The sequence below is a fragment of the Sus scrofa genome, chromosome 9, assembly GCF_000003025.6.
Source record: "Sus scrofa isolate TJ Tabasco breed Duroc chromosome 9, Sscrofa11.1, whole genome shotgun sequence".
Classification (NCBI taxonomy): Eukaryota; Metazoa; Chordata; class Mammalia; order Artiodactyla; family Suidae; genus Sus; species Sus scrofa.
In genome coordinates this window covers 99,411,880-99,436,464 of record NC_010451.4, presented here as the reverse complement: position 1 = coordinate 99,436,464, position 24,585 = coordinate 99,411,880, and the positions used below count along the sequence as shown (strand labels likewise).

At 34.0% G+C, this 24,585-nt stretch overlaps 1 protein-coding gene across 3 annotated transcripts in view; it reads right to left on the bottom strand.

Moving 5' to 3' along the window:
* The window catches only part of SEMA3C (semaphorin 3C), a 318,035-nt gene continuing 297,231 nt past the window's right edge, over positions 3,782-24,585 (bottom strand). For all 3 annotated transcript variants that reach the window (XM_021063487.1, XM_013979789.2, XM_021063488.1), the window contains 5 exons: positions 24,159-24,200; positions 20,390-20,547; positions 11,175-11,242; positions 8,465-8,595; positions 3,782-6,549 (listed from right to left, as the gene is read on the bottom strand). In XM_021063487.1, the coding sequence (XP_020919146.1) occupies positions 6,136-6,549; positions 8,465-8,595; positions 11,175-11,242; positions 20,390-20,547; positions 24,159-24,200 (813 nt within the window). In that variant the 3' untranslated portion in view covers positions 3,782-6,135. The remainder of the gene's footprint in view (positions 6,550-8,464; positions 8,596-11,174; positions 11,243-20,389; positions 20,548-24,158; positions 24,201-24,585) is intronic.

Below are 24,585 nucleotides of genomic sequence, written 5' to 3'. Positions count from 1 at the left end.
ATTCAATTAATAATATCCTAATAATGTGGTAGGAATGTTATCAACAATTTATGTTTGAATATGATTCTAACCCTCACAACCACCCTCACACTTTCATATTTAAAAACAAAAGTAGAAATACCATTTTGGGGAGTTCCCACTGTGGTGCAGTTGCTTAAGAATCCAAGTGCAGTGGCTTGGGTCACAGCTGAGGCACAGGTTTAATACCTGGCCAGGAACAGTGGGTTAAAGGATCTGGCTTTGCCACAACTGCAGTGTAGCTTGCAGCTGTGGCTCAGATTCAATCCCTGGCCTGGATGTGGCCATTAAGAGAAAAAAAAAAAAGGCATTTTGGTTGAACCTTATTTCACCCATAGATAATTTAACTAAGAAAAGGAAAACATGCTACATGCATCTTACATTTTAGAGAGTAATATAATTTTTATTTATAATGTCCAAATTCATATCATACTGGAAATTCATTCTTTCAACTACTTAAAAACTTAAATGTTAATGTATAAATGTGCTCAGGACTGCGTAGCTTTTCAAAATTCTCTTGAGGGTACTTAGTGCCAAAAGCTGAAATCTACCAGTCAAGCTCCTGGGAGATATTCAGTTAGTAATCTTTGCTGTCTGTGGCCACAATGATGAAGGGTGAATTAAGGGGAAAAGATAGTGCGAACATAGAGCTGTGATGCTTATATTTCTACTTCACTTCTAGGTTTGTGTCCTGAGAAGGTACAAGATCCTGGAATGACAAATAACAGATACACACCAAGCCACACTTCCTAGCATTTTCAGGTGTGCGTGGCCTGAAATGATGCAAGAATAGCGAATAAAATGTTCTATTTCTGTAAGTGTGTTTGGACATAACAAAAAGCTCACCTGCTTTGCATGAGTAGGAAGGGACAACTCAAAAAATACCTATGAACTGTTGGCTAAAGTTAAATAGAAAAATGCTGCCACTATAGATGCCAATCTAGATAAATAACATTAAATATCTGTTGAACAATTTAGATACAATCTGAGGTAAAAGAATGACAAATGGGCAAATACTTGAAGTAGTTTTGCTTTCCTGATGGAAAAATAATAGCATATACTTATTGAGTTTTTACTATATGTCAGGCACTGTAAGAATTCCATGCATTAACTCACTTAATTTTCACAACTACTATCTGTGAAAGATAGTATTGTAATTCCAACTTTAGAGAAAGCAACGATTCCTCAAGAGGGACATAACATTCCCAGGCTATTATCATTTTTAAATTGATAAATTGGAATGGGTACTTAAAGCAGAAATTGGGATTTATTTTGAAACAATAAAAAAAATGAATATAGCTAATTTGTGGTTCTTGGAGTGCATAATCTGTGGATACAACACATATACATCTGTGTATGCAAAAATATCACTGGGGATTCACTGAATGTCCCAAGCAGATGTGCCTTGGGTGATACCTCCTCAATTTTTTTTCCCCCTGGGTGATTTTCTTATTCATGAGCCAAGCTGACTCTCAACATCAAACCACAGCTTATAATTGAGTTCACATCAACTCAAAGATATTCTGAAGGTCCAAGTTCTCTGTTTGATGAGCCATGATGCAGCAGAGAAGTGAAGATGTTTATTAACCACCCACTCTGCAGACCCACCCTCAAATAGTAAAATGAGAAAGATAAGAGGTTATAACTTTACTTTCCTATGTAGAATTGTAGAAATAACATGTCAAAAAGACCAATGAAAGTAGGAAACTCCTTTCATCTCATTGTATCCCGTTATGAGCCTAGGATCGTAAGTATATTGAAAAATATCCAGAGAAACAATAGGAATGGCTCCGATTTTTATAATAGTTCCATCACATATCCATTTAGTCATGCAGAAATAATTATGTTTTTGATCTCATGAAATGTTTGGATGATATTTTTATATAAATATTCAGAGAAAAAATACTTAAGGAATCTAATTCACCCAGCTTTTGTACTTGGGGGTTGAAAGGTAACTTTACATAGAATAAACAGTTTTAACGTGTTTGTTATAATCTCATTCTTTAATAGCACTTTATTTTAGTAACACTCAAGCATGGCAACATAATAGCCCTGAGAATTACACAATTCAAACTGTGTGGAAAGTAATATTTTATGAGGTGAACAGACAAATACATTCGTCACTAAAGAGGACATGGCATTTTCTTATCTTAGACCTAGTTCTTCCAATTCTCAATACCTGTGCACCATGAAAGTAACATCATTATGAAACCATAAAAATTGAAATACACATCAGAGGGCCATTAGGAAAAACAAGTCATTGACAATAAAGTTCACTGAATGGCACTTACACATTATTTGTTGCAACTGGTTTTGATTTTGCAGAGGGGCTTGTATCCTTGTGCAAAAGGTGACTAGATAAAAGGATGGTGGGAAAAACTCAAGAAAAAAATAAAAATTATTTTTCACAAGTCTTCCACAGCTTTGTCATCATGAAAAGCTGATGCATAAAATTTAAAGAAAATTCAAAGAAATTCTGAATGTCACTGGTTAAGTGACGATTTTTCTTTTGCTGCTTATCTCATCTAGACTGAAGTTTTCAATGGCTTGACTATGCTGCAGAACAAAGCTGTGATATCTCTTGACTTTAGCTTAAAAGAATATATCTAGGAAACTCATCTTTTTCTTAAAAATTTTTCACTTAAGTAGAAGGCATAAAGCATCTGAAATACATAAAAATATAAGAAATAAATTTAAATTATTTTAAACGAAGGTTGAGTTTAAGCATAAACGAGGGAGATACTGAGAAATAATGAAGCAGATAGGGAGTAGTGCAGAATCATCAGAGACTATTTTTATTTTTTGTTGTTTCTTTTCCTGTGGCTTCTTTCCCCTCACTTGTTTTTTCAAAAAAATTTTTATTAGAATATAGTTGATTTACATGTCGTGTCAATTTCTGCAGTACAGCATAGTGACCAGTAATACAAAAATATACATTCTTTTTCTCAAACTATCTTCCATCATGTTCTACCCAAAGAGATGGATCTAGTTCCCTGTGCTATACAGTAGGATCTCATTGCTTACCCATTCTAAATGTGATAGTTTGCATCTTCTAACCCTGAACTCACCATCCATCCCACTCCCCTCTCCCATGGCAACCTACAAGTCTATTATCTATGTCTGTGCCTGTTCCCTTCACTTTTAATTTTTTTTATTTCCTTCTTAAAACATTTAAACTTGACTCTTTTTTTTTTTCTTTTTGGCCACCATTGTCACTTTCTAACTAAAGAAAATATTAAGATATTTACTGAATTCTTTTATATAATATATTCTGTCCTGACATGAACCTGAGAACTAAGGCAAAGAGAGTTTGATAATTTTCCCATAAGACACTAAGCTTGGATTCAAATCCTGGCAGGCTGGTTCCGAAGCCCAAGCCACTTACAATCTATACTTTTTATTTTCCACTGTGGACATAAGTCTGAGTATGTGTCTACAGATGTGAGTGGATAAACAGTACCTGCTAAAGAGAAAACAAATTTGATGCTTGCTGTGCATAAAATGTGGAAATACACATAGAACTTGACAACACTGAATGCTTGTGGGTAGGATTTGCATAAAGGAGACAGTAATACAAGAAGAATTTTCCATGTATATCTTTCTAGGACTTTTGAATTTCGAAATGTCTAGATATATTTCTGTCACAAAAAAAGGATAAATAAATAAAACTTAGAAAAAGAAAACAATTTCAAGAGTCAGTAGATTCTATCCTGTCAACAAGCAATTATAAACCCTACAATAAAAAGGAAAGTTAAAGACATCCTTGGGAATTCAACATATTTTATTTTGCCAGGCACATGATTTCTCCAATATCTAATTAAATATTACTGTGCTAACTACATTTTCTTACACAGAATGAACATTCACTGTAATGACAGTTTCATCATGCTAAAACCTATTCACAAAACTACACTTTGAAAAAAAAAGTGCATTTCTACGAAGTTTTATGTACAATCCAAATGGAAAACATATCAAGTCACTGAACTGTTAAACTACACAAAATAAAAGCAACCAATCAACCACCAACATTCAGTTTATGTTAACAATATTTTTCAGAAAAAAATTTTCTTTCCATTTGGCAGTGTTGTTCAAGAAGAATTTCTATAATTTTAAAAGGAAAGTAGTAAAAGTATATACAATTTAATAATGTTCAAAGTAGAAGGTATTAAATAGCACAAATAATATTATAGAACTAAACATCCTTATTGTCAATCAGTTGGCATTTACATGAAGGAAGGGGACTTGCATAGTTTACCCTATCCTCTGAGTCTAAAACAATTTTACTTTCAACTCTATAAATAGAATAGATAGGCCATAAACACAAAAGGTGGTTTTGGCTTTATACACATTTCTATTTGTGCATGAGAAGAGAAATAACTATTTGTATAATAAACTGCTTTAGAAACTACTTTAGAATCATACACAATAGTTTTTATTCAATAGTTTTTTGGAATAAACAATATTAATGTTTTGTATGTTAACTGCTATTTTTGCCTCATTGAGGCCTCCTCTTATAAGATTATAATTTACCAACACTTAAATAATAAATCATATTCTTAGATTCTGTCAGTGATACATTCATTTTGACAATAATCTTAGTTCTTGACACTTTAGACTTCTTCATGGATTGTTAACTACATATAAAACTTTTGTACTAGATTTTGATTAGCTATATAATTTCTGTTTGCACCTGGAAACATGAAAATGTCTTTAAAAGTATATAAAGTAAAAAAGCCAAAGTTGTGTTTTTAAAAGAAATATGAGGATTCAAAGAAAATTTTCATATTTCTCCCATTTAATTGTTATTTGGAGTAAAAAAGTCAATATTAAATTATTCTAATAAAAGGATTCAAACATACAATCAGAAGATAGTTATTTTCACAAACTTACCACGTTTGTATTAATATACCAGTGAACATAAAGTACCAACATTCATTTAAAATAAAATAAAATAACTTTGTTCAAATTAGAATTTTTTTCACTTCTCCACAAAATGAGAATCTCTTCAGCATATATGACACAATTCATAAAAAAAATGAATTGGTGACTTAAAATTCAGTATGATATCTAAGGTTGGTAAAGAAACAAAAGTGAGTTAATCATTGAAATTATTGAAATTTAAAAATTAGTCACATTTTTAATAAATTTCTGTCAATAAAATTGAATTTTCTACCTTGTTTTTTTTTTTTTCCTTCCATTTTGACAGTTTCAGGTCTCATACACAAGTTTGATATTTCAAAGTTTTTCTTCTGAATTAACTTGCCACAAGACTAGAAAATTAGAATAAACACATTAATCAATTACACTGTGTAATATCATATTCTTTGAGTCTAGAATAACTTAAATAACTTTCAAAAAAGAAAGTTCTTTTTTTGGAAGATGGTAACATAAGAATATAAAATTAAATGTTTCACTGATATAATACCAATTTAAAGATATTAATAGTAAGGGTTCCTTTTTATCTTCCTGAAATAAGAGAACAGAGATCAATAACAGATATCAGCAACTGACAATTTTTACCGTCTTAAAAGTAACCAAAAATACATTTCACTAGAAGCATATAAACTCCACATTATCATTTTATGAATCACTCATGTTTTATACAACTTTTCGATTCTCTCTTCCTTGTCTTTTTTTTTTCCTGTTCTACATTTCTTTTGACAACTACTGTGTCACATGCATCGATATAACTTTTCTATGTAAGAACTGTGAACTTGGCTTTTGTCTTTTCCTACAAATGATTGACAATTAGAAAGTTAAACCCTTAAAGCAAGGCAGGAAGATCAGGTTATAGCCCTCATTCAATTAAGGGATGTTAGAATCTAGTTTTACAGCCACCATAATAATTTTGAAGAAAAGGTAAATAAAGATATAAATAAAATCTAGGTTAAGTTAAATATTTATATGCACCATAAGGACCATGCCATGTCTAGTGCTAGTCAATATTATACAAGAAAATGCATGCTCATTTCAGTTCATGTAACATTCACCGTAGGAGTGAGTAACCACCTTTCTCAGGAATTTCCCCTGGGTAAAGCACAAGATTCTTTGTTCAAAATTTAATCATCGAAGACAGGCCATTTACTAATGGAAGCATAAGCCCCATTTAAGAAAACATTATGATTCTGGCAGCTGATTCCTTCTATTTCTACTTTTTCGACTATTAATGAGAGCCTTTAATTTGCCATAGTCTCCTCTCATCTTTTGGGATTCTCCTCCTTGTTGATGTTGCTGCCGAGTGTCTTTGCAGTACTGATTAATCATCTGCATTTCTGAGTGGCTGAATGCCCCCATGATGTCCTTTGGATGGAAGGGTAAAGCCCTCACAGAGCTGGCCCAGGTCCATGGAGACCATTTGTCTGTCACAACAGCCACCATTTCAGAATCTAAAACTTTAAAGTTGATCTTGGCTATGGTCTGCTTGAAGCTGTTTTCAGTTGCAATGCAGTGATACAGTCCTTGGTCAGAATCCTGAACAGAGCGGATCAGGAGTCCTTGTGCAGTGGCTATGATTCTTTCATTCAGCTTGACCTAAAAGAGAGACAAAATTCTGAAAACCCAACTCTAAATTGTCTAGAAAGATATGACCAGCAAGAGAGAATACTGCTGTCTTTCACAAATTTTGCAAAAGCATTGAGTCCTAATCAGCTTTCCTTCTTAGTGGACACAAATTTCTGGTAAGTCATATTGCCTTTTTTTCCACAGGATATCTAGACCAAGTCTATTTTCATAGAAGCATGGTTCATGTCTATATGTCATGTTCTAGCCTAAGAATTGTCTCTGTATAATAATAATAATCATACATTATGACAACTACCCATTACCTTGTAAGGAAATTATTTTTATATGCCACATCAATTTAAAATTAGGAGTTCCTGTTGTAGCTCAGTGGAAGCAAATCTGACTAGCATCCATGAAGATGCAGGTTCGATCCCTGGCTTTGCTCAGTGGGTTAAGGATCTGGCACTTGCTGTGAGCTGTGGTGTAGGTTGCAGACGCAGCTCGGATGTGGCATTGCTATGGCTGTGGTGTAGGCTGGCAGCTGGAGCTCCAATTTGACTCCTAGCCTGGGAATCTCCATATGCTGCGGGTGTACCCTAAAAAAGACACACACACAAAAAAATAGACTGGTGACATTTTAAGACTTATTTGATGACAGGTTTAATAGCAAAGAAAATAGATTTCAAATAATATTTTTATTAAAGAAAAAATTAATTTTTTTAGTATTACAGATTTCTGGGGCAAGAACAGGCCTAGAAGTCCATCTAGCTCATCTTTCTTCCAGATAGTTAAGTCTCATCTTATGCAAGTTGTCATCAGCCAATCATTTAATATTCCAGTGACAGAGGACACAAAATTTCTTGAATAGCTGATAGCATCTTTGGATATATAGGTCTAAGAGTTGAAAAGTATTTTCTCATAAAGAGCCAACACCTTTTTCAGTAACTCTGACGCAATGCCTATGTTCTATAGCTTGGGGTTGTATTCACTTTACATACCCTTTATTAACCTATATGTGGTATGTGAACACCATACAACAGAATACACACAAATGCAGAAGCCTCAATTTTTCCCTTCACTCCATCAGACTGTATTATGTACTGCTAATACACTGCATTTTATGCTACACTAAAGCTATATATATATATATATATATACACACACACATATACACACATATATACTTATGTGTATATACATGTGTATGTGTGTGTGTATATATATATACACATACTTCTTCATATCTTCTTATTTGTCAGGACAATTTGACATCAATATTTTAGAATTCATTATTTATAGCATTTCACCCTATTCTATTTTACATTGTTTCCCTTTTAAAGGAGTCTTTACCACTGATGAAATGTTAATGTAAGTGTCCTTTTATTTGAAAATCTAGGATTTTTTTTTACAAATCACTATATAAAGGCAATGGTCCCATAGTGATTTCACATTCTACCTAAGAAAACCCCAAGAGTGATGAACAGTAAAGCAATGGAAACAGCTTTACCACATAGCAGAAAAATGCTCTTTACCATAAAGGCTATAGTCTAGTGTAATTTCTTTCTGAGGAAAACTGAACGTTTTTTAAAAGCCCATTTTATCCTGTGAATCATACAAAGGTGCTGTTGTGTGAGAATTTGGCTTCTGGATTTGCACACATTTGTTTCTTTTACAAGTGCTTCCTCACATTAATACCCCCATCTGAATGCCCAAGCTCTTGTTTTAATCATTGTGTTATAGAGGTGGGCAGGCAGAGAGGAATTCTAATTAATCCATCAACTCTATGGACAAAGGATTTTAAAGAAAGTGGCACTTGTCATCCCAAATACATTAAAGGATCTTCATATGTCTTTCCTTTTTCATTTAATCTGAACCTCACTGAGGGATGGTGATTTAATGCTTTTTCAAAAGCCCTGATTGACTGCTGTTCTGCTGTGTTACTCACCTCTTTCCTCCTGTCTTTGTCTTTCTGTAACAACCACTTGATAGATGCCTGTGGAGACTTAGGGGCACACTCAAGGAAAGTGGTATTATTTTTTACTCCATACTGAACAAGTTCAGCTGCATTTCTATATGCTGAAGAGCAAAAATAAAAGGAGCGAGAATGAAAGAGAAGTAATGGAATTTGAAGCATATTCTCCTATATGAATGTTTATTTCTCTATAAAACTGTGAGCAGCTATGGCAGCCCCCAAAGCTAGTCTTCATCATTTAACAAGCTGACTATTACACACTGTTTACCTGGTTTGTTTAAAGGGAAAGAGACAAAGATATAAAGGAATCAATGTCTATACAAGAATGCATTTAAAGTATAGCAGAAATCGGCACAACAGTGTAAATCAACTATGTGTAAAACGAATTAATTTTTAATTAAAAATGTATTTAACATCACCTTGAATATTGAATTATTACAACAACCTTATGAATTTTGTCACCTTTTCATGGTTGAACAAATTAAGCTGTGAGAATGAGGAAACATATCCTAGTTAGTAAATGCCAAGCAATAATGAAGTCAGATTCATTCTACTCCTAAATTCCATACTCAACGTGATATAGATGAAGTTTATAAACACTGGAAAAAGGAAAAAAGCAAGGAGTGGGTGCAGTGAGATGCAGTGGCTGAGAAAAAGTTTGAAATCAGAGATGCCTGAGATAAAATCCTTACTTCACCAGCACTGGCTGTGTAACCTCACAGAAATTATTTAATCTCTGTGTCTCGGTTTTACTTGGTTCTAAAACATACTTTCAGACAGATTCTTTTTTTAATTTTTATTTATTTCTTTTTTTATCCCACCTAATCCTCAGGGCAGAGCCTCCTTGCCTGCCCTGCCTGCTTGCATCTCTCACAAGTATCCTATCTTAGTAAATTATTTTTTTTCCACTTTTTAGGGCCAAACACATGGCATATGGAAGTTCCCAGAATAGGGGTTGAATTGGAGCTGCAGCTGCTGGCCACAGCCACAGCAATGCGGGATCTGAACTGAGTCTGTGACCTACACCACAGATCATGGCAATACTGGATCGCTGACCCACTGAGTGAGGCCAGGGATCGAATCTGCATCCTCATGGATGCTAGTCGGATCTGTTTTCACTGCACCACAATGGAAACTCCCCAGACAGATTCTTTACTGAAATTCTTAAACTAGGAAGAGTATTTAGTATAACTATATGGTAGCTTAAATACGGACAGAATTCTCATTCATAAAGCAGTGGGAATAGTAATAGATCCTAGTACAAGTTCTTGATTATTAAGTGAGATAATCCACTGAAAAAGCACTTAGCTCAGATTGAGACACAAAATCAACATCAGTGTTTGTTCATCATTACTTTCACTGTCAATATTCTTATCACTATAACTACTACAACTATTATGAAGAACTGACGTACAGATTTACAAAATACTTAGTAAATAGAGAAACAGTAATCTGGATTTACTCCCTCAATTAGATGTATGGAACAATTAAGCAAAATGTGGCTTAATTTTCTTCTTGTTAGTGTAGTCAGAAACAAGAAAGTCATTCTTGAAAAAAAACCAAACAAACAAAAAACATCCAGACTTAAAAAGATTAGCAACAGGAGTCTCTGTGTTAATTGTTAGCAACAGTACCTCTGTAGTATCTTGGTGAACCAGGAAGAAGGTCTGCCTGGAGGCACCTCTGTTGGTAGGGTGGAGGTGGGGGAGGGAATTAGTAGACTAAGTGTAATAACAAGATCTCTCCAGGTCAGGATGGGGAGAAAGAAATTAAATTAACTGTAAGATACAATGCTGGACTGCCAAAAGTATATGGAGTAGCTGTAAATGGTAAAAACAAGGCACTATAGTATAACCATGTTCAGAGCAGGATTATCTGCAATAGGCAAAAGGTGGAAGCAGTGCAAGTGTTCATCAGTGGATGAAGAGATAAACAAAATGTGATATATACACACATTGGATTATGTTTCTGCCTTAAACAAGAAAAAATTTTCTTACACATGTAACAACATTAATGAACCCTGAAGAAGACATTAGCTAAGTGAAATAAGCCAGTTACAAAAGGACAAATATTGTGTGATTCCACTTATTTAAGTATCTAGAGTAGTCAGATTCATAGAGACAGAAAGTAGAACAGGATTGCCAGAAGCTGAGGAAGCAAGAAGAGGGAGTTAGTGTTTAATGGGTATAGAGTTTACCTTTGGGAGAATGAAAAAGCTTTGGTCATGGATTGTGATGCTGGTTTCACAACACTGTGAATATACTTAATGCCACAGAACTGTACATTTTAAAATGGTTAAAATAGTCAATTTTTTTATATAATTTACCACAGTAAAAAAAACCAAAGTGTTATTTTTGTCTTCAGTGGTAAATTAAAATAAGTATTTTTTTTTCCTTCAGAAAGAAAATAATAGCTAAGAAAATCAATAATTACTATCTGTGTGAAAGACCTACATGCTAATAACATCCCCAAGTTTTGTTCCCAGACTTTTGATTTTCAAAATGCTTGGTATACATACAAATAAAATTTAATTTTTAATTTCAATATATGAATTCCACTCATTTTTATAGTGAATCTCTCTGCAAAATGACATACTTTAATCTATTATGAGGTTACCCTCACAGAAATATGATACGGAACACTGCTACTCTTTACCAAGTTTGACCACTCTCACTTTTAATACCTTTTAGATTAAATCCTCTGCATTGAGTCAATGGATTTCCGTGTCTTACATCTTGTCTTCGGCTCCTCCTGTAAAGTGTAGAAATATGTAAAATGACTTAGAATTAACATTGAAAATTATATCACATTTAAAAGACTATATTTTAAAATTTGCAATTATTTGATTGCCTAAGTTTTCATAAGGAAAAGGGGCCTGATTATCTGACACTTATTGTTCAATACTTCAAAGACAGTGTGGGAACTTAACCTTGTTTTCAATCCAAATTAATTCAGCCTCTCCCCATCTACCACTTGTGATAGATGAACCTACTATTATGTGCACATCCTGGGTAAAGGCTAGATTCCAAATTAACGGTGTAAATTTTTATTTAGAGATATTCCTACAAAATTTTCTAAGATGACAATCTCCAAACTATAAACACACTAGCAGCTACCTCATTATTTTTTCTTAAATAAGTATACTTTTCTTATAGAAGTCAATACTTTCTAACCCATTCCAGATACAGTAAAAGTTTCCAGAACAAGTGGCACAAAGAACATGAATATTTAACATAAAGTTAAGCAAAATTTTCATTTACTAGAATAAGCATTTTCCTTCAAGTTTTTATTTTGAAAAATTTTAAGACTACAGAAAAGTGGATATATGAGTACAGTGAATGATGGTATACCTAGATTTAGAAGTTGCTGTATTTTGACATACTTATTTTTTCTCTCATATGTAAGTATATGTCATGTATATACTGTGTATGCACAAATATGAAAATCTTTAGAAATTAAGTTGCAGATATAATGTTTTACCCTTTAATGTATACATAAGCATAAGTAATTTCCCTACATAATATTATTATCATAATAAAGATATCAGTATTTATTTAATAATATTATATAATATATATTTATATTAAAATTTCACTACTTGTCCCCAAAATATTTCTTATAAATTTTTAAAAAGTTTATTCAGGATACAATTAAGGTTCATTCAGTGCAATTAGCTGTTATCTATCACCAACTGAAGCATTTCAAAAATTTAGTTACATTCTTTGTTAAGTTGGTCATTATTAAATAAAAGTTTTAAATTATTTTTAAACTAATTTCTAGAGTCATATTCATTATTTACATTAGTTTTGACTGCATTACATGGTGGCACAAATCAAAAAATATCTCTTTGTAATGAATCATGGTTATGGACATTGCTGTAAGAGAGAAGGGAGGGAATGCTCTTTAAATATTGGGAGTTCAGGGAGCTCCTGTCGTGGCTCAGAGGTTAACGAATCTGACTAGGAACCATGAGGTTTTGGGTTCTATCCCTGGCCTTGCTCAGTGGGTTAAGGATCCAGCATTGCTATGAGCTGTGGTGTAGGTCGCAGCTGCGGCTCGGATCCTGAATTGCTGTGGGCTCTGGCATAGGCCGGTGGCTACAGCTCCAATTAGACCCATAGCCTGGAAACCTCCATATGCCACAGGTGCAGCCCTAGAAAAGGCAAAAAGACCAAAAAAAAAAAAAAAAAAAATTTGGGAGTTCAGGGTAAATTGATTATGATAAATATATATGGATGAGCATATCACTTAACTGGGTTAGCTAAGTCTCTCTTAATATTTTTACCCTAATTATAAATTAAAATATTCAGTAAGAAGAAGGAAAATATTAAAATCACACTGGAATTATAAAATTTACAAATCAAAACTAATCTCAAAGTCATTGATAAAAAAAATCATTTTAAGCTTATGGCAAATTGTCAATAGTTTATATACTTGATGGATTATACACATTTAATTATGAAAATATGAGATATATATAGTTTGTGTCACTTATGTATTCTTTTCCCAAAAGTCACATGATCCTTATTAAACTGTATTTCTTTACAACCACACACACAAACTAATGGAAGTTATTCTTGTCTCTGGAATTACAAACTGTGTTTTAGAATAGTTCCTATATCAAAGTTTTACTGCTTTATATTCACTACATTTTGAAGTCACAAGGTTACTCTACTAGCTAACTTGTGAGTATATACTATATGAGACTTAAGTTACAGCTCTTACGGCTGAACCGGTCATTTTCAGCCATCTACACAAACATTTTTTTCAATGGTTAAATTTAAACTGTTATGGCTTGGCTTAAATCATGACAACAACAAAGAGTCATCTGAGCTTTCTATACATTTAGATTCCCTTAAAGGCATATAGCATCATGCAAGCATGCTAGTAGACAGAGTGATATTCTACTTCATGTAGGATTGGGAATTTAGCTCAAGATGTCAATGTTTCCTCTATTAGAGTCTATTCTTTTGGATAAACAAGGAAATCATTTTTTTCTTGTGTAAAAAGCAGATATTTAGTTGAAGACTGAACTGGTTATCTTGTCTTAAAATAAAATTTCTAACTACATTTATGAATCCAGAATGAGATTAAACTGCAAAATTTGATACAAACGTACAAATACTTAAAGATACTTGAGAGGAAAGCAAAAAATGCTTATGTTGTTTATTCTGAACACATTTTTTTTTTAAAGAAACTACTGAGCAAATAATACTTAACTTTACTATGTCACAGTATAGCCTCCATTGATTTTCAAGTATAACTGTTCTTCTCTGTTTCCATGCAAAGGACATGTTTTTGTTTTTCATTTCTACACATTCCTCTAAGTGACTTTTTTGTTCCAGTTAAATAGTGCAATTGAAATAAAACCAGGTAAGTTAACACTTTTAAGGAGATTAATGAAAAATACTTCCAATGATCACTTGCATTATTACTATTTAATCTCTAAAGAAAGTAAATTCTACATATGGGAATTTAGGAGACAATCATGCAGCAAACATGTCTTGCATTCACTGTAACTATATGCTTAAATAATTTGGGGAATAATTTGGAGACTTTAAAGCAGCATATATATTTTTAATGTAACTCCCAGAATGCAAGCATAAGCCACAGAATATCTTATGGGACTTCTTGTCATGGCTCAGCATTAATGAGCCTGACTAGTATTCATGAAGATTCAGGTTTGATCTCCAGTCTCGCTCAGTGGGTTAAGGATCTGGCATTACCGTGAGCTGTGGTGTAGGTCACAGGCATAGCTCAGATTCTGGATTGCTGTAGCTTTGATTTGACCCCTAGCCTGGGAACTTCCATATACCACAGGTGCAGCCCTAAAAAGACTAAAAAAAAAAGTTAAAAAATTTCAAAAAAATAATATCTTATACATATACAAATCAAAACCACCATGAGTAGTTTCTGTGCAGCTCAGCGGGTTAAGAATCTGGCATTGCCACTGCAAAAAAACTCACAATGAAATAAAACCTCACACCAATATATATATATATAAAGTATTTTTTGGCTCTAGTGATAGAATTAGGACATTGCCAGATATCGAGATAGCTCTTTAAATTATTATTACTTTTTTTTTCAGATCATGATACTTTTTTTTTAACTGTCTGTACTTTTAAAAAAAAGTGGTATAATTAACATATAACATATTAGACTCAGATGTACAATTTGATATTTGTATATATTGCAAAATGACTACCACAATAACATCTAGTTAACATTTGTCACCTTATATAGTTAGATGCAAAAGTTTTTTTTTTTCCTTGTGATGAAGATTTTTAGGATTTACCCTCCTAGCAATTTTCAACTATGTCACCACTCTATACCTTACATATTCATGACTTAATTATTTTATAACTGGAAGTTTGTACCGTTGCCTCTCTTTTGCCCATTTTTCCTACCACCTTCCACCAACTCAGGCAACCACAAATCTGTTATCTGTATCTATGAGCTTGATTTTTGTTGTTGATGTTTTAAAAATTCCACATATAAGTGAGATCACACTCTGTCTGATTTATTTTACTGAGCATAATGCCCTGAAGGTTCAACAACATTGTCACAAATGGCAAGATTCCATTATTTTTTTAATGGATGAACAGAATTCCATTGTATATATACAGACACATATACCACATCTTCTCTATCCATTCATCCATCAATGGACTTTTGGACTTTGGGTTGTTTCCACATCTTTGCTATTGAAAATAATGCGGCAGGGAGTTCATGTCATGGCTCAGAGGAAATGATTCTAACTAGCATCCGTGAGGATGTGGGTTTGATCCCTGGCCTCACTCAGTGGGTTAAGGATTCAGTATTGCTGTGAGCTGTGGTGGAGGTCACAGACACAGCTCAGATATGGCATTATTGGGGCCGTGGCATAGGCCAGTGGCTACAGCTCTGATTTGACCCCTAGCTTGGGAACCTCCATATGTCGCAAGTATGGCCCTAACAAGACCAAAAAAGCAACAACAACAAAAAGAAAATATGCTGCAGTAAGTATGGGGGAACATATATCTTTTTTGAATAAGTGTTTGTTTTTTTTTTTTTTGATAAGTACTCAGAAGTAGAATTTATGGATTGCATGATAGTTCTACTTTTAATTTTTTGAGAAACCTACAAACTGTTTTCCATAGTGGCCGTACCAATTTATGTTCACATCAGCAGTGCACAAGTGTCTTCTTTTCTCCACATCCTTGACTTTTTTCTAACGGTCATTCTAATATGTGAGAGGTGTTACCTCACTATGGTTTTGATTTACATTCCATTCTAGTGATGTTGAACATTGTTTCATGTGCCTCTTGGCCAACTGTATATCTCTTTGGAAAATGTCTATTCAGATCTTCTGACCATTTTAAATCAAATTATTTGTATTTCTACTATTAAGTTATATGAGTTCTTTAAACATTTTGGGTAATAACTCCTTTTTGGATATGTATTTTGTAAATATTTTCTCCCATTCAGAAGGTTATCTTTTCATTATGTTGATGGATTCCTTTGTTGTGCAGAAGCTTTTTAGTTTGATGTTATTTGACTTATTTATTTTTGCTTTTGTTGTCTTTGCTCTTGGAGTCAGATTCAAAAACTCATCACCAAGATTGATGTCAGTGAGCTTACTGTCTATGTTTTCTTTCAGTAGTTTTATGATTTCAGGTCTTATGTACCAGTCTTAACCCATTTTGAGTACATTTTTGTGTGTGGTGTAAGACAGAAGTCTAATTTCATTCTTTGCATGTAGCTATCTAGATTTTTCCCAGTATTGATTGAAGAGACTGTCCTTTTCACACTGAATATTCTTATCTCCTTTGCTGTAAATTAACTGACCATATATGCCTGGTCTATTTCTGGGCTCTCTATTCTGCTCCATTAGTCTATGTGACTATTTTTATGTCAGTACATACTGCTTTGATTACAATAATGTTGTAGTATAGTCTGAAGCCAGGGAGTGTGAGTCTTCCATCTTTTTTCTTCTTTCTCAAGATTGCTTTGGCTATTCAGGGTCTTTTGTGGTTCTATATACCTTTTAGGATTGTTTGTTCTACTTTTGTGAAAAATGTCATTGGAATTTTGGTAGGGATTACTTTGAATCTGTAATATTGTTTTGGGTAGTATGGACATTTTAACAATATCAATTATTTTAATCCCTGAGCATGGAATATCTTTGCTTTTTTTTTTTTTTTCTTTTTTGTCTTTTTTTGCCCTTTCTTGGGCCGCTTCCATGGCATATGGAGGTTCCCAGGCTAGGGGTCTAATAGGAGCTGTAACCGCTGGCCTACACCAGAGCCACAGCAACGCATGATCCGAGCTGCATCTGCGACCTACACCACAGCTCACAGCAACACGGGATCCTTAACCCACTCAGCAAGGCCAGGGATCAAACCCACAACCTCATGGTTCCTAGTTGGATTCATTAACCACTGAGCCACGACACGAAGCTCCATCTTTGCATTTCTTTATGTCGTCTTCCATTTCTTTCATCAGTGTCTTACAGATTTCAAGGTAGAGTTCTTTCACCTCCTTGATTAAATTTATTCCTACAAATTTAATTATTTTTGATGCTACCATAAATGCAATTGTTTTCTTAATTTCTTTCTGCTAGTTTGTTATTAGTGTATAGAAACATAACAAATCTTTTATATTGATTTTGTATCCTGTAACTTTATTGAGTTTATTTATTAGTTTAGTAGAGAACCCCATGATATAAGGTTTAATAACAGGCATGGTACTGCAATATTAAACACTTTCAAGAAAGTTTCAGTTCTTTGTTTATTACAAGTGTATGATTAAAATCATGATTTGTGATATTAGGATAACAATGTGGAGTCTGTGTTTAAGCATACATTTTATAAAGGTTAACTGGATGGTAATAGGTGAGAGAATATGAGAACACATGAATCAGGTCATTTCAGCAGAATTTCAATACTATAAAAAATATCTCAAATACGCAATGACAGTCTACATATAACATATAATTTACTTGAGAAATATTTCTTGGAGTTCCTGTCGTGGAGCAGTGGAAATGAATCTGACTAGGAACCACAAGGTTGTAGGTTCAATTCCTTGCCTCTCTCAGTGGGTTAAGGATCTGGTGTTGCCGTGAGCTGTGGATGTGGCTCAGATTGGGCATTGCTGTGGCTCTAGCGTAGGCCAGCAGCAACAGCTCTGATTAGACCCCTAGCCTGGGAACCCCCATATGTCATGGGTATGGCACTAAAAAAAAAAAAAAAAAGACAAAAGACAAAAATTTTTTTTTTTAAATGAGAAATGACTATAAACAAAATTTAAAAAATTCCTATCTTTGTTAAAGATGTACATAATACAGGAGTTCCCTTATGACACAGTGCGTTAAAGATCTGTTGTTGTCACTGCAGCGGCTCCAGTCACAGCTATGGCAAGGGTTCAATCCCCGGCCCAAGAACTTCTTCATGCCCCAGGCATGGTCAAAAAAAAAAGAAAGAAAGAAATATTTCTTGTTTGTTAAATAAAAATGCTTGTTGGTCAAATCCAAAGTCTGAAAGTTATGCAGGGAATGAATGCTAATCTCCAATTTCTTCATGTCATAGAATAGGCTGGTATGCCTAAAGGACCACGGTAAGATTCACTCTGTGGTTCTCGTATCACTTCCTTTCTTAGAAAATGTAGTGCTTCACTCTTCCTCAGCATTAAATCTGTTTGAAGATTGTATTCTAAGTGTTAGATATACCAATTTGTAGATCTGCTTACCAAGAAAGTATTATAGCCTTACCAACAGTCATGGCAATAATTTTTAAATGTCACTGCAATCATAATTGTGAGTGCAAAACAAATATGGTCAAAAATACCCGAAGTGATAATAAAAAAAATCATTTTTTATTTGAGATTATTTGGAATTTGCTTCTCTCACATTTTGTGCCCAGGTTCTGAACACTAGCCCAGTGCAGGCAGAAGATCTCAGGTTAATGAAGTCCAGAAATTCTATGCAGAAATGAAAAGAAGCCATAGGCTTCCTGACTAAATTAAAAAACAAAAACAAACAAACAAACAAAAAACATAGAGGAACACGGGTCTTTGAACATAGACTAAAGGCTCCTGGTTTAAAGAGAATTATTTTCACACCAATGTCTTTAATAGAGAACACTTTAAAATTATCTAGCTCTTCTCCCTACTCCAGATTCATATTTCTGCCTACTCAGCATCTCCACTTGAATATCTTCAGGCATCATCAACGTAACATTTTCTTTCTCCCCACAAACCTGCTCCTTCCACAGACTTCACTGTTTCAGGAAATGACATGTACATATTTCTAACGCTCAGTTTTGAAAACTTGGCTCATTTTGGAGTCTTCTATTTCTCTAACATTCCTACATGGAATATGTCAACAGATTCTGTGATCCCCAGCCAGATCCAGACCACTTTTTGTTGCCTCTGCCTCTGTCATACCTTTGTAAGCCACCATTACAGTCACCTGGAACATTAGTTAGTAGCCTAAATGTCTTCTATCTCCTCTCCTCCCACCTTTTCCTACCCCAGGGCTGCGATCCTAGCCAAACCCAACCAGATGATCCTCTTAAACCTTAAGTCAAATAATATCACTCATGTGCTCAAAAACCGTCAGCAGTTTCCGTTTCACTCTGTATAAAAGCCCTTCCGTGACTGCCACTGAACTGTTCTTCACCACATTCAAGCCCTATTCAAATATCACATCTTCAGTAAGGCCTCCCCTTGCCACCCAGTTAACAGTGCAATCTCCTACTTCCCCATCTCCTATCTCCCTTCTCTGCACTTTTAAAAGTGATAGACCTTATCATTATTTAATATATTAGAGGGTTTCTTTATTTGTTTATTGTCTGTATCCCCCCTCTAGAATTTATTATCCCTGAAAGCAGAGATTTTTTTCTTTCTGCTGTTATCTTTCAAGTTACATGTTGAGCTCTTCAACATTACCTGGCAAATAATTGTCTCATGACACAAATTTGTTTAAGAAATAAAGAAAAGAATCTCAGAAGAATCAGAATCATCTTAATATGCAGAAGTGCTAGGGCTGTTTTAATCTATCAAGTCCATTGAGGCCTATATCTATAATAGAGGATAAAGGAGCTATAAAGCACCCTCACCCCAGTAATTTTACTTGAAAGATCATTGGTGCTCAGGGTTGGTCTTATTTATTCTCTCCTGATGAACCCATGTTTTATAGATTTTGGCCCTATCACCCATCATGACCCATATCAAACTTTGACCAAAAATAGCTTTGATCTTGGCTGACTCTAAATTCTGTGTATTCTTTGCTCTATAGTTTCACTGTTGGTGATTCCTTCCAACTTGGTACAAGTTAGTTCAGAGTTTCCTACCTGTCTTTGCTTGTATAAAAGGCATGGTGCCTTAGACTGCCTTACTCTCTTATCTAACCGGCAGTCACACAGTCACCATTCTAAGGAGTAAGGCATAGTCATCAAGGTTTTGGAAGCATTCAGAATACCCTTTCTGGAGCAATGCTCCTGTTGCCTAAACTAGGACAAGCATTTGACTGTAGGGGAAATAGAGCAGCACAGGGAAATGCAAGCAAAGTAAGATTTAAGGATATCCTGAAGCAGATAAAACAAGATAAAAATTAGGTAATATGAAAAAAAGTTAATATTGCTTAAAATATTTGAGGCATTACAGGTAGGGGATTGTGTTGCAGAAGAGCTTTAAAAGGAGAAAGGAGTTTTTTCCAAAGTACTACATTCCAACATATCTGTGAGAATATCATATCCATTTTCTTTATTCAAAGACTATATATGCTGCTAAACTTAACTACTACTTTTAGTGCCATTTTTACAGAATACTTCAAGAGAAATGATTCGAATGATGTGGAGTACTGCTCAATTGTCTGATGTTATCAAAATTTTGATTTTTAGCTGAATATTCAGTACTTACCGCTTCCCAGTTGGGTAGAACCTAGAGCAAGAATGGCCATCCCAGGCACAGTAAGGGTCCCTTGCCAGGCAGCAGTCAGCACAGGCTGTACCATAGATGTGGCAGCGATGCAGAGACACTTGGGAAAGTCCTTCATTGGAGCTCACATACAACTGTTGCTATTAGAAGAATGATGATGATTTATTTCACATGTGGAAGTTAAAAGAAGACTCAACAGAAACACACTACAATATATGCCCACAAATTCTTGGATTCATTTTGAAATAGACCAAAAATGAGAAGCAAAGTACAGAAGGTATAAAGCCAAAATAAATAAAGTTTTTCTACCTTAATATGCCTATAACATTACCACTTTCCTGTTTAAAAAAGAAAAGCTCAGAGCACCATGTAGAATGGTAATGTGTTTTTAGACATTGGGATTCATTGTTCTCTCAGATTTGAGCTAATGTATTACAGATTTAAATTATGATGTTTGCTTTTTTCTTTGACTGCTGTCTCCTGGCAAAGCACAATGGAGCTTTCTTATTCTTCAAGTCTGGCAACCCATCACCTTGTAAATTTGAAAAAGTCAAGGCTAAAATAAAGGGCATTTTTAAGTTTAGAAAAAATAGTGTTAAAGTTTCATTTTTTTTTTCATGTCTTTGAAAATGACATATTATTCATTAGAGCAATTTTTCAATTATTTAGAAGACTGTATTTATATTTAAAAATGTTTTAAACTTTCTGTATGATTTCAGAGATCTTCAGCAGCCTAAGTCAAAAATAAAGATTTCACCCCCTTCATGTGTATGGTGTCAAGAGCTTACTATAATACTTCTCCAATTCTTTTAGCTGTGCATAAAATGGTTCTCAGGGGTTGAAGGAATAAGTTTCTAATTCACACTCCTCATTTTACAAAGGACTGACATTATTTAATTCAACTTAAAACAGATTTTTTTTTTTTTTTTTTTTTTTTTTTTGGTCTTTTTGCTATTTCTTGGGCCTCTCCTGCAGCGTATGGAGGTTCCCAGGCTAGGGGTCTAATCAGAGCTGTAGTCTCCGGCCTATGCCAGAGCCACAGCAACGCGGGATCCGAGCCGCGTCTGCAACCTACACCACAGCTCACAGCAACGCCGGATCCTTAACCCACTGAACAAGCGCAGGGACCGAACCCTCAATCTCATGGTTCCTAGTCGGATTCGTTAACCACTGCGCCACGACGGGAACTCCAAAACAGATTTTTTAAGCTGTAACTGGAATACATGTACATGTCCACACATCATACACACACAATCACACACACACACGCTTTAACTTATAAAAAGATTTAAAATTAAATCAGTGGGGCACCATTGGTTTACCAGGTTCTAGAGGCAGACCCTTGATACTCAGATCCCAGGTACCACAAATTTGCTGGGTAGTTTTTCTGAATCTCAGCTTCCTATTTAGTAAGATTTGGATATTACAGCACTCCATCCACAGATTTTTTTCTGTAAGAACTAAATATTAGGGCTAACTCCTCATAAAATGCTTCAAATAGTTTCTGGTACCTAAGTACTCAACAAATATTAAGTAACAGTATCTACTATAAACTATCAAACCATCAATTTATACATTTCAATTCCAATTAATTACTTGAATCACATCTCACTCTATTATGTCTAATTATTTTATTTGGATCAATGAATTTTTCAGGAATAGGCTGAAAATTATTGATCCCTAATTGAGACATTCAAATGGTAAGAAAACAATTACATGTTTTGACAATAATGTTTCTAGAAATATTTGAAATAAATGTTGAGTATATTAAAAACAATATAGTGAAACCATCATTAAAATATTTCAAAGAAACCCGGGGGGGGGGGTTGTTTTTTGTTTTGACTGTGTGCACAGCTTGCAGAAGTTCTCAGGCCAAGGATCAAACCCAAGCCAAAGCAGTGACAATACCAAATCCTTAACCTCTAGGCCACCAAGGAACTCCTCAAGGAAACTTGTTTATTTGAGGAAAGGATACAGGTAATTTCACTCTAGAAATTATCTATTTTATTAATCTATTTTCTGCTATGTGGAATGCAAGGAAATTAGAGAATAAAGGAGAATAAAATGGACAATAAAATTTTTAGTTTGAGCAGTACGGAATGTACTAACTTCACAATATTTAAATATATATAAAATTCCACTGGCAATTTATAATTCTTTCACACTGAAAAAATAATGCAATATGCAGTTGTGCAAATGAATTCACCCCAAATCAAATAATTATCCTGCCCTGAATCCAACTCATCTCACGAAATATTTAAAATCATTTATAATATAAGATGTTGAAATAAATTTAATACTTTTTCCTGCATGTGTGTGTGCTATACATTGCAATTTAATGGAATGGCTTGTGAATTACAAGTTCACAAGCTGAATGAGGCGCTGAAACCTATAATTGTATATTGGACTACTCTGTCACACAAATGGCTTTGTCTCCATTTTGAATTTTGCTCTGATTCTTTCTCTTTCCATTAAACTACTATAAACAAAGCGATTCCCTGCTGTCTTCAAAGGCAATTCTCACTTGGGTTCAGCTCCCCAGGACATTAGGGAAAATGACGAATGGCTTCTTGTTACTTGGGAAAATGTTTGTTATGCACCATGCAAACATTTTTACAGATGAGATCTTTAGCTTCCTTTACCCTATTTATTTTTCCTCATAAAAATTTAGTCAAGTGAAAACAGTGGAAGACCAACTGTGGAACACTTCTTCATGTATAAGAGAATAAGTATGGTGAAGAACACTAAAATTATATCATCAGTTGTGCTAACACATAAAACCTTTACTCCATATTCCAAGAAAAATAAGGATTAGGCTCTTATAAACAGCGGTTACCAAAGACCCACATTATTTTAGGCAATTTATGTAAGTTAACTCATCTGTAAGGAAAGCATTACCTTGCAGAGGCAGAAACTTTAGATCAGTGAAGTTAAATAATTTGTTTATAATATAGTCTGGTTGGGTTTAAATCCATGTCAGTCTCATTCTGAAGCCTACTACATTTTTGACTGTACTGTTTTGACCCTTAGAACTTTCGTTTTAGAGATAACACATTTGGGGTCTGGAGTGGTGCATGATTTGCACATGTAGATTGGAATTGGGCTTTTCCTCTTCATAATCGTTGTGTATTTGTATGTTCAGGTACAGATTAGATGATCACACATTTCTGATAATCATAGTAAACTATTTTTTCCCAAATCCTGAACCCTGATATGGCTTAAATTTGAAATGTACAGATTTTTAAAATGACTTATAAACCCTAAAAAACAGCACCTACCTAGAAATAGGCACAGAATAGAAAGAATGCATTGCACATTTCAAGCTTGTGACAACAGCAGGAACTCAAAAAGGGATTGATTACTCATTCCAAGTCCCTGAGAATGTGTGTGATGTTATAGTAGCCCAAATGCTAATGCTACATTCTTCCTTCACAAAGATTATCTTTATTTTAGTTGGCATCATACACTGTAGCATTTGAGATTACAGGATATACAAAATTTTTTATTATCTTATTGTGTGTATATTTAAGTATATATGTATATATTCTACTCTGATGAACTCATATACAAAAATAAACTTTTTTGTCTTCCGGTAAAGCTAGTAAATTCCATATTAAAATTAGTGTGTGGTATACCAAGAACAGTGCTATTTTTCTAATATTAAAACTAATTTTTCAGAAATTATAAAATATATTTTTTTACAATAGTAAAATTTTTACATGCAAAGAAAGTAAAAATGAGTTGTTTTTACCTTTTTAGATGAAATTTTCATTGTTGTTATAGGAGCATGATTCTAAAAAATGTAGAAAAACATTGTTAGTTGTTCAAATAATCCTTAAAAAGGATTTTATATTCAAAGACTCTTTCTGTTAAAATTCAAGAACTCATCATTTTTTTCTCTATGCACACATACTTTCAAAGTCTGGCAACAGCTTTCTATAAATTTACTCTGTTTGAAGTAAGGACAGATTTGTTACACAAATATATGCTTAAACTAAAAAAAGTGGCAATTATAACACATCTATCAACAAAGTCATTAGAAAAAACAAAAATTTGAGAAATTTTAGCAAAAACTATACTTTGGAATATTGAATATAATGAATAACTTAGGACTGGATCTGGGTACTTGGGTCCTGGGCTGTGGAATGGTACCCCATCTAATTCCTCCATAACACAGC